At 34.4% G+C, this 12,095-nt stretch overlaps 1 protein-coding gene across 4 annotated transcripts in view; it reads right to left on the bottom strand.

Moving 5' to 3' along the window:
- LOC124709038 overlaps positions 1–12,095 on the bottom strand; it is a 342,602-nt gene that overhangs the window by 201,299 nt on the left and 129,208 nt on the right. For all 4 annotated transcript variants that reach the window (XM_047240687.1, XM_047240709.1, XM_047240701.1 and 1 more), the window contains exon 16: positions 11,920–12,004. In XM_047240687.1, coding sequence (XP_047096643.1) covers positions 11,920–12,004 — 85 coding nt within the window. The remainder of the gene's footprint in view (positions 1–11,919; positions 12,005–12,095) is intronic.

The raw sequence follows: 12,095 nt of genomic DNA, 5'->3' as shown, positions 1-12,095 counted from the left end.
ATGGTGGTAGTATTGCATATACGAGGTATAAAAGAGCAGTGCATTGGTGCAGCTGTCATTTGTACTCACATGATTCATGTGAAACCATTTCCAATGTGATTATGGGTGAATGACAGGAATTAAAAGACACTGAATACAGAATGGTAGTTGGAGCTAGACACATGGGACCATCCATTTTGGAAATCGTTAGGAAATTCAATATTCTGAGATCAATTGTGTAAAGAATGTGCCAACAGTACAAGTTGCACGTGTAGCCTTTCATCACGGACAACGTTGAGGCTGGAGGCGTTCATTTAATGACTGAGACCAGCAACATTGCTCACAGGCAACACTGCGTGAAATAACTGCAGAAATCAATGTGGGACGTATGATGAACATATCTGTTAGGACAGTGAGACAAAATTTGGCGTTAATGGGCTATGGCAGCAGACTACAGAAATGAGTGTCTTTGCTAACAGCACAATGTTGCCTGCAGCATCTCTCTTGGGTGAGAGAGAATATCAGTTGGACCCTAGACGACAGATAAACTGTCACCTGGTCAGACAAATCCTGATTTCAGTTGGTAAGAGCTGATAGTAGGATTCTAGTTTGACATAGACCCTACAAAGCCATGGACCCAAGTTGTCAACAAGGCACTATGCAGCCGTTTGCAACAGAATTTTTATGGATGACAATGAGCCATGTTGTCGAGCCACAATTGTTTGCGACTGGTTTGAAGAATATTCTGAACATTTTGAGAATGATTTGGTCACCTACATCACCCAACATAAATACCATTGAGCATTTGTGGGACATAATCGAGAGGCCAGGTCATGCATGATGTCCTGCACCGTCAACACTTTTGCAATTATGGATGGCTATAGAGGCAGAATGGCTCAATATTTCTACAGACCTGAAAATATACAAGATGTGCATGGATCACAAGGAAATCACAAGAGGATAATCATAATGGAAGAACAAGAGTAAGTGTTCAAACTAAAAATGGCACAATGGAGGAGGGTAGGGTTGCATCTATTGTTAAACCTGTACATGAAACGCCACAGGAAACAGCAGAAAAATTTGGAAATGTGATGAAAATTATGGGTGAAAGGATATCAGTTGTAACAATCATTGAGGATCTTATCATCCTCTGTGAAAGTGAGGGAGAATTAAAGGATGTGTTGAATGGAAGGAATAGTCTATTGGGTGCAGAATACAGACTGAGAAATAAAAAAAGGGAGATGAAAGTATTAGATATCACCAGGAATGAAACTAGTAACAAACTTAACTTCAAAATTGGAATAGCTGACAAAATGTGAAAATTCTGCTACTTTGGAAGTATATAACACTTGATCTCCTAGTAGGATCTACTCAGGAAAATGTCATCATCAGGAGAAACAAAACTGGTGTTCTATGGATCTGAGCAAGGAATGTTTGATCCCTTAATCATTTAGATAGGTTAGAAAATTTAAAAAGGGAAATGGATAGTGTAATGGATCTGGGAGATGTGTTATTTTCTACTGGATTTGTCAATACCAAATTTAATGAGGGAAATTGTAAATGTTTTCTTATATTTTTGTCAGAATTTTTTTAAATTGTAATTTGCCTTGTTTTATGATAATTTACTTATATTTTTGAGAGTGACAGCATATTGATTACTATTAGTAGATGTGACGAAGAATATCAAAGAGACTGATTACAAGTGGAAGCTTGTGTGCTGTGTAAAATGTCTTTGACGCTGGAGTCGTCTTTGACTGTAGTCAGTCGGCAGTGAACTCTTGGTGTGTGATGACGGTAGAACAATGTGCAGGTCGCCGTCATAAATAATTTGCTAGTGAACAGGAAAAAATAATTGTGTTACTACCTTTTTTATATAAAACTTCAAGAAGAAACCACATTCGAAGAAATGGTATTTGCAGCACCAAAAATGAGGCAAACGCATTGGACCAGGTCATTTCTGCAGCCGACGAAACTGCATTGTGGAATCATACTTCCACTAGACGACTGAAGCCAAGACAAATATCATCTTGTGAACATTTCACAGAAAAGGTACTGTCACAAAATATGCCAAATTTTAGTAAATAAAAATAGGAGCATATTTCAACTGGGGACTGTAGCCAGGATATTGTGTTCACATGATCTTCAACAGTGCTACGAGGAAGAAAATTTTTGTGTGTTAATGCCAGTTTTTTCAGAATGTGTGTTACAGTATTTGTGTTCATCGGGAAGTAAAAGTTTTGGAGAAGAAATGTTTCGGCAAAAAATATAATTTTCGACATAAGTAGTAATTTCAAGAAGTTTGGTCAACAATCACATGGATGGAAAACGTGGATTTCCAACAGTAGAAGAGTGTTCCCGATAAGTCACGAAACCCTCGTATTTTGTTAAAACAATCTTCTTGTGTACAAAATTTTTTTTTCTTCACAATGACATGAGATTTTCGAGAGTATTGTGCCTAAAGTAGAAAATAGTAATTTAACAGACTTTGAAAATCAGGACAGGTCAAATGAAACAGAAAGAACCGATCAATTTGATTTAAGAAGTTTTCTTGTAAATTTCACGAAAAAAATTAAACAATCAGTTGACGACAATAAGACTTACTGGGATGAAAAAATTGATAACATTTTGTTGCAAGTCCAAGCAGTCAATACCCAAGTGGGTGATCTTTCGAACAGAGTTGGCAGTGTTGAGGAAAAAATTGAATCTGTGAAAGCAAAAGTAAATGAAATTGATGCTAAATTCAGCGATGAAATTAATACTGTAAAAAATGAGTTACTGGCAGATAGGGAAAGAAATTTAATTGATTTTATTGAGATAAAAGGGGAAATTAAAAATTTGGATGAGAACACAAAAGTTTTAGTAGAAAATGTAGAACAAAAAACTGACAATCGTTTGGTTACTCTAGAAAAAAAAGTAGAATGCAATGATTTAGAAAACAAAAAATCTGTCAAAGAACTTAGCGAAAAAATTGAAAGTTTTGATATTGAATTTCAAAGCAAAAATCACAATGTCAACACATGCATCTTGTATCTAATATTCCAGTGAAGCACTTTTCGGTAGATGGACCCTTACACCCCGTTGATTTTATACATTATTCTAAGGATTGTTTTTTACCTCACTCACCTGATGATATGAAAATTAAATTTGTGAAAAAATTCTTGGAAGGGGAAGCTTTGACTTGGGCAAACCAGATTGTAACTGTGGGGATGACCTTTTCAGAATTTGAATCAAAATTTCTGGAAAATTTTTGGGATGATCTTAAAGAAACTAGAATCAAAAGTGAATTTTTGAATGGGAGAAACTATATAGAATCAGATGGGAGCACGAAACAATTTTGCAAAAGTGAACTTCAAAAACTTATTCATTTAACAAAACCTTTGGATGGCTTGATCAAAATTGATACCTTAAAGAGAAGATTGCCATCAGCAATGCAGTTGAGTTTAGTCCATTGTCCTGATAGTAATGTTGAGCAGTTTCTCAATTATATTGAAAAGTTGGATAGGGTAACAACAAGAACACACAGTGGGTTTACTCAGAAAGGTAGTGGTCAAAATTGGGGAAATGATAACTTTCAAAAAAGGGAACAAAACAATTATCATGGTGTTAGTCAAAATTCAGGGGGATATAACAATTTTCAAAAGAAGGACCATAATTTTCATCCAAAGCAAGAACAACATTTTCGCGGAAACAATCAACCAAATAGAGAACACTTTAGTGATCAAAATCACAGAAATTTTGCTACAGATCAGTACAACAGAAACTACCAACAATCAGGTAATGTTTGGCATAGGAATGGGAAAAAAAATGTTGATCAGAGACATTGGCAAAACCACTATCAGCAATTCAAACAGGAACCAGTTGTAATTCAGGAAATAAAAAACGAGTGGACGCCCCCTTGAAGGTCCGCAAGGTTGAGGCAGAAGGTGAGCATGATGAAAGGACCAATGGATGTGACTATCATAAACCTAAACATGACAGATCCAAACCTAAGCTATCACATGAGGTAATTAGTTGTTACTTATTGAAGAAATTTCAAGAGGAAAATAATGATGATATTGATAAAGATAAAATTTTCAGTACACAAGAACATACAGTAGATAAAAGTAATTGTGATTCATTTAATTTGACAGAGTTTTACACTTGGGCAGAAAAGAACAACACTTTGTCAGATGATGTAATTTGTAATAGTTCAGAGACGTGTGTGAATGAAAAAGAGAATGTATGCTGTGAGAATGAAAATATTGGTGAAAGGGATCTCGTAACTATAGAAAGGGTAAATAATATTTTGGGGGATAATTTGAATGTGTATGACCTGAATATGTATAATGATAATGATGTTGGTGATAAAGTTGATAATGATGGTAATGGTGTTGATGATGATGTTGAGGAAAGGTATTTCATTAGTTTAAATAGTGAGTTGAGTATACACATGGTTGAAAATGGATTAAATAGTGAGAATACTATAGAAATTCCCAGGGATGTTACCAGGATGAATAAGGCTCGCAAGCAGGGTGTATATGAAAGTATGAATTTTGATGTTGTTGGTAAAGAATCTGACTACACAAATAATGATGACACATGTATAACTTCTAGCCCAAGTGAAAAATTTACAGATACTAATTACACACACACATTTCTTATGAATCTATAGCTGAACAGTGAAACTATTTCTTTTGACAAAAACTTTAGAAAGATGCTTATTAATGTATGTGAAACTATATGTCCTGAATGGTGGAAAAAGGTGAGATATTTTATTTTTGAAAAGCTGAAGGATAAGTACTTCAATAGTATACAATGTGATCTGGATGAAAATTCTTGGCTATTTGAGATAATAGAGAGTACTAATGACAATTTTGTACCTTGTGCAAATTTTATAACTGTGACAAATAATACATGTAATGGTATACCATATGATTCTGATAAGTATAGGTTTGGGGAAATTGAAAGTGATTTATTACATGAGGATACAGGTTCTGAGAAAAGTGATCAATTTTGCAGTCCTTATATAAAAGTTCAAATTGGGTCATGGATTGGTAAATGTTTAATTGATACAGGAAGTGAGATCTCAGGAATATCTGAAAGGTTAAGCAAGAAATTAAAAGTGGGGAAAGATTATGTTGAAATGCCAGTTGTTGGGGTAAAGATAAAAGGTGCTACTGGGAAGAGCAGTAAATTGGTAAAAAGCCAAGCTTTACTGACATTTTTAATTGAAGGCAAGTTGTTCACACATGGATGTTTTGTAATTCAGGAATTTAATGAAGATTTTCTTTCGGGTATGAATTGGATAGTAAAAGTGATATACAGCATTTGATTGGGTTGGAAGAAAACTTTTGATAGAAACTAGTGAAAGGGAATGCTTTCAGACATATTTTGTGAACACACTTCGTGACCAGAGTAATGGAAATTTTGACAGTATCAATTTACTAAAAGAAAATAGATTGGAGAATATTGAAATTCATAGGTTTGATACTGATGAAGTTGAATTTGGGAATTTAGTAAATTTGAAAATTTCAGAAACACAAAATTTATCTGGGGAGCAAAAACAATAGTTAGAAAATCTGCTGTGGGAATACAGTGATGTTTTCAGTGACATACCTGGTAGGGTAAAGGGTTATCAGTGTGAGCTTCAGGTAAAACCTCCTGAACCATTTTTCATAAAACCATACAGTATTGCAATATCAAAAAGACCTGCTGTCGAGAAAGAGCTGAAAAAGATGGAAGGATGTAATATAATAGAAAGGAGTATCAGTGCATATAATAATCCTTTAGTAGTTGTTTTGAAAAAAGATGGCGGAGTAAGATTGGTTTTGGACTCTAGACACTTCAACAAAATTTTGTTCAGACAGACAGACCATCCCGAAAATATTGATGAGCTACTCTATAAATTTACAGATATAAAATATATGTCAAGTTTGGATCTAACTTCGGGTTTTCATCAGGTACCTCTTTCGATTAATTCTAGAAAATATACTGCTTTCTTGTACAATGGTAAGAGTTACCAATATTGTGTTGTGCCATTTGGGTTAAATTCTTCTGTTTCCGAATTTATAAGAGCTTTGGATCATGTACTGGGGCAAGAACTTGCATCTAAACTGATAATTTATGTAGATGACATTTTGGTTACTGGGCAAAACTGGGAGGAACATTTTTCGATTTTGAAGTCAGTTTGTGAAAAACTTAGAAAAGGGGGGATGACATTGAAATTAGAGAAATGTAAGTTTGGAATTTCTGGATTAAAATTTTTGGGTCATGTTGTCTCAGACAAGGGAATTTTGGCAGATCCAGAAAAAATTAAAGCAATTTCAGAAATTCCTATTCCTAAGACTAAAAAACAATCAAAGTCGTTCTTTGGGTTATGCAGTTATTACCGAAAACATATAAGTGATCAGAGTCTGAATCCACCATGTTTAATTCAGTTACTTAAGAAAAACACTGTTTGGGTTTGGGTTAAAAGTTGTCAGGAAGAGTTTGATAAAATTAAGCAAGCGTTGAGGAAGCAACACTTATTACACAGACCTGATTTTAATTTACCATTTTGTTTGAACACTGATAGCAGTAATTATGGGTTTGGAGCAGAGTTATTTCAAGAAAGAGTAGAGAATGGAGTTAAGATACATTGTACCATAGCATTTGCAAGCAGAATGTTGCTAAAGCATGAGAAAAATTATACAGTCACAGAGAAGGAACTTTTGGCAATTCATTGGGCTTTTACAAAATTTAGAATTTACCTTATTGGACATAAAACCATAGTATTATCGGATCACAAAGCTTTGAGTTACTTACAAGAGTGCAAATTACACCACAGTAGATTGACCAGATGGGCAATATTTTTGCAACAGTTTGACTTTGAAATCAAGCACATAACAGGTTCTGAGAATGTAGTAGCTGATTCACTTTCAAGGTTACCAGTTAGGGGAGAAAAGGAGATTTTTGAACAAGAGGAGGAAAAGCAATTTAAAATTAGATACTTGAAAGGGGTGGAAAATGAGAAAACAATTAGAGCTATGTGTAACAAAATTAGGAAAAATCAAAATTTAGATCAAAGTTGGAAATTAATCAAAGAATGTCTAGGCAAGAAGGGGTATGAGAAACTTGATAAATTTTACAAATTACATAAGGGGATTTTATTTCAGAGAACAGATGTAGATTCTGATAATTGGAAACTGTTGGCCAGAGGCAGATGCTGAAAAGCTGATCATTTACATACATGAAAGTTTTGGTCATTGTGGGAAACAGAAGTGCATTCAAAAGATACAAGAAAACGTTTATTTTTACAATATTGGAAAGAAGGTAAGAAAAGAATTGGCAATGTGTGACAAATGTCAGAGAGTTAAAGTGAGCAATCAAAGATGTGGTGGAGAGATGCAAAACATTATTCCGGAAAAACCTTTAGATCTTATTGCTGTGGACTTATATGGAACGTTACCAAACAGTAAAGGCGGTCACTGTTACATATTTGTTATGGTAGATGTATTTTCAAAATTAATTAAACTATATCCAGTGAAGAAAGCTACTAGCCATGAAATTATAATAAAAATTGAAAGAGATTATTTCGCACAGGTGGGTAAACCAAAAGCTATATTATCAGATAATGGTTCACGGTTCACCTCTAAAATTTGGAAAAAGTTTATTGACAGGTCAAAATTGAAGCATATACTTATATCTGTTTATTCTCCATCCACCAACCCTGCAGAAAGATATATGAAGGAAGTTGGGAGACTTTGCAGAACCTATTGTAGGCATAAACATCCAACCTGGTTTGAGCACATTTGAAATTTTGAAGATATTATGAATAGCCTACAACATAGTTCCACAGGATTTTCACCGTATGAGATTATGTTTAATATCAGACCTCCAAATCTTATATCAGAACTTATTGAATTTCCTAAATGTACACCTTTAACTATGCAAGGGAGAGAAGATATTGTCAGGGAAACTATGAGGTCAAATCTCATGAAAAATCAAAAATGTTAACTTCAGAAATTAAAAAATTCTTTGATATATATATTGGGCCTTTTGAAGTCATAGAAAATCCACACCCTAATGTTTATCATTTGGTATACCCTAAGTCAAAGAAATTATTTGGTCTCAGGAATGTTGTCTCTTTGAAAATGTATAAACAGAAATCATAATTTCAAAAATTTAAATAACCTATTTTCATCTAAAACAAAAGTCCTCCACTGGAATATGCTTGTTAGAACAAAACTACCTGTACAACCAAGTATGTATATTTGCATGTATAAATTAATAATTTGAAGTCACCTGTTAATTGAAACTGATGAAAAGCCACTGTTGTAACAAAGAATTAGAGAAAGATTTATTTTTACTTTTTTTACAAAAAAAAGTCTCCATAGTGAGCATTTCTGAATTTTTCTAATTTTTGGAAGCTAAGCCTTCCCTGTGGGTGAAGGCATGCATGCGAGGACATGCATGCAAAGGTATAAGTTTCGAAACCAATTTTAGATAAAGCCTCATGATATATGAGCAATTTATTGTTCTTTATACTGATGTTGTGGGGAGCGAAAGTACTCTTCACAAGAATGTGACTTGTAGTAATATTGTAGTAGAGAGGCAAGTGTACATAAATAATTGTAAAAAAAAGTTAGATAATACTGATATATCTTTAGCTGTACTAAAAGAAAGAAAAGCATAAAAAAATTCAAAAAGAAAATCATAAGCAAAAAAAAATACAAAATAAAAAAACATGAGTAAAAAATACATAAAAAATTCAAAAAGAAAATCAGAAGTAAAAATATATAAAAGGCAAATACATAAAAAAACAGTACACTATATATGTCCAGTATCATTTTTTATTGTACAATATGTAAGCAAAATGAAATTAACATTAATATGGGGAACAAGAAATTTAATTATGGGAACCAGTTGGCACAGTGCGACCAAAGAAGTGGTGTCAGATATCTTATTCTAGCAAATGAGTTTATCTTACTATTATTTTCAATCTGTATGCTGTATTTTAGAATATTTCTCATGTATGTTTTATGCCACGTATATTTGTCATGTTAAATAATTTCTTTACTTGAATTTTTTGTGTATGAGATTGATGGGGAAGGATCATTGCAACAACAGCCAGTAACAAGTCCACAGATTCAAAGAGTCCAAATTTGGAAGAGGTTATCAGACTGCATCATTAATGTACTAATTGTGTAATACAGATCCATTACTGAGTGTGGTCGGGATTTTGTTGTATATGTTCATAACAACAAAAGCCCTGGGGAGCAGTTGTAATGGATCTGGGAGATGTGTTATTTTCTACTGGATTTGTCAATACCAAATTTAATGAGGGAAATTGTAAATGTTTTCTTATATTTTTGTCAGAATTTTTTTAAATTGTAATTTGCCTTGTTTTATGATAATTTACTTACATTTTTGAGAGTGACAGCATATTGATTACTATTAGTAGATGTGACGAAGAATATCAAAGAGACTGATTACAAGTGGAAGGTTGTGTGTTGTGTAAAATGTCTTTGACGCTGGAGTCGTCTTTGACTGTAGTCAGTCGGCAGTGAACTCTTGGAGTGTGTTGACGGTAGAACAATGTGCAGGTCGCCGCCATAAATAATTTGCTAGCGAACAGGAAAAATTAATTGTGTTACTACCTTTTTTATATAAACTTCAAGAAGAAACCACATTCGAAGAAATGGTATTTGAAGCACCAAAAATGAGGCAAACGCATTGGACCAGGTCATTTCTGCAGCCGACGAAACTGCATTGTGGAATCATACTTCCACTAGACGACTGAAGCCAAGACAAATATCATCTTGTGAACATTTCACAGAAAAGGTACTGTCACGAAATATGCCAAATTTTAGTAAATAAAAATAGTGAGCATAATTCAATAGGTTGATGTCAGCTGTAATGGGAATTAACGAAGTTCGGCAGAAGGGACAGGACTTCTGGTCAGCTGAATACAGGATTATAAATACAAAATCAAATAGGGGTAATGCAGGAGTAGGTTTAATAATGAATAAGAAAACAGGAATGTGGGTGAGCTACTATGAACAGCATAGTGAACGCATTACCATAGATAGACACAGCCAGCAGATGACATTCTGTGAGGACTACTGATAGCCTTGGGAGAGCCAGCTATGACAAACTCTTTCATCTGGTGTGGAAGATGTATGAGACTGGCCAAATACCCTCAAACTTCAAGGCGACCGTAATAATTACAATTCCAAAATACTAATATGAATCCTTTACAGAAAAATGAAAAATTGGTAGAAGTTGAACTCATGGAAGATCAGTTTTGATTCTGGAGAAATGTAGGAACATGTGAGGCAGTACGATCATGCAACGCAATATTGACACTACTGCTTATCTTAGAAGATAAGTTAAAGAAAAGCAAACCTATGTTTATAGCATTTGTTGACTAAGAGAAAGCTTTTGACAATGTTGACAGGAATAATGACTTTGAAATTCCGATAGTAGCAGGGGTAAAAATAGAGGAAGCAAAAGGCTCTTTGCAACTTGTGCAGTTGTAGAAGTCGAAAAGAAGCACTGGTTGAGTAGGGAGTGAGACAGGATTGTAGCCTATCACCGATATTATTCACTACATACACTGAGCAAGTTGTAAAGGAAACAAAAGAAAAATTTGCAGTACAGATTAAAGTTCAGGGAGAAGAAATAAAAACTTTGATACTTGTCAAAGACATTGTAATTCTGTCAGACACAGCTTCTAATCAAATCAAGTGATGCTGAGGGAATTAGATTACGATAATGGCCATAGTGAGGATATAAATCGTAGATTGGCAATGGCAAGGAAAAGCATATCTGAAGAAGAACAATGGGTTTTATTGTTTGATTTCTGAAGAAGAGAAACTTATTAACAGTGACTAGAGATTTACATATTGGGAAGTCTCTTCTGAAAGTATTTGTATGGAATGTAGCCATGTATGGAAGTGAAACATGGTGATAAACAGTATAGATGAGAAGAGAATAGATGCTTCTGAAATACAGTGGTACAGAAAAATGCTGAAGATCAGATTGGTAGATAATGTAACTAATGAGAGGGTGGTGACCAGAACTGGGGAGACAAGAAAATTATGGCACAATTTGAGTAAAAGAAAAGATTGTTTGATAGGACACATTCCAAAACATCGAGGTATCCCAAGTTTAATATTGGAGGGCAGTTTGTGTGCGTATGTGGGAGGGAGGGGGGGGGGGGGAGGGGAATTTTAGAATGTAGAGGGAGATCAATGAGACGAACATAGTAAGCAGATTCAGAAGGATGTAAATTGCAGCATTTATTCAGATATTAAGAGGTTTTCACAGGGTAGAGCAGCATGGAAACTGCATCAAACCTGTCTTCGGACTGATGGCTGCCACAACAACAATTTATGGGCAAAGCAATGCGGATATGAAAAGCGGATTAGCACTAGAAAAGACAACATTTCTCACCAAAAGAAGTCCAGTAGTGTCAAACATGAGTCTCAGTTTGTGAAATTTCTTACAATTATGTCTGCAGCACAGCATTCTATTGTTGTTAACCATAGACTGCAAGAAAATTGGAAAAGTGAATCATAGACCCTAAGAAATTTGGAAAAGAAAAATCCTGAAGTGTTTCACATGTGGTGATATGGAAAGATGCTGAGTCTCAACTGAAATTATAAGAAATTAGATGGCTCTTGGCACTAGGAATGAAACACACAGGAAACACTGACCAGAGGACAAACAGGGTGATAGGAAGTGTGCTAAGACATCAGGGAATAACTAGGGTGCTAGAGATAACAGTAGAGGAAAAACTGACGGGAGAAATAGAAACTGGAAAATAAATAAATAATTTAAGACATCACTTGTTATGTATATTGGAATTTTCATAGAACTTAACTTTGCACTCACAAATCTGACATGTTCTTATAATAATTAGTCAAGCCACAAGCAACTTAGTTCCTCTAATTTATCAATGAAGAAAAATATACTTACAAAATCCCGTGGAGAATATCCAAAATTTCTCTTTCGCAAGAACTCAAGTCTCTTGATTCTGGGGCTAAGCTCGTCAGTTCCAGAACTAAAAGAAAATAAATTTTGGTATGTAAAACCTCTCTCTCATATAAGAGAGGACAGACAAGTGGGGGTACGCAAAAAGGTAAAAGCATTTT

Source organism: Schistocerca piceifrons, chromosome 1, assembly GCF_021461385.2.
Source record: "Schistocerca piceifrons isolate TAMUIC-IGC-003096 chromosome 1, iqSchPice1.1, whole genome shotgun sequence".
Classification (NCBI taxonomy): domain Eukaryota; kingdom Metazoa; phylum Arthropoda; class Insecta; order Orthoptera; family Acrididae; genus Schistocerca; species Schistocerca piceifrons.
This window is presented reverse-complemented; position numbering and strand designations above follow the sequence as displayed.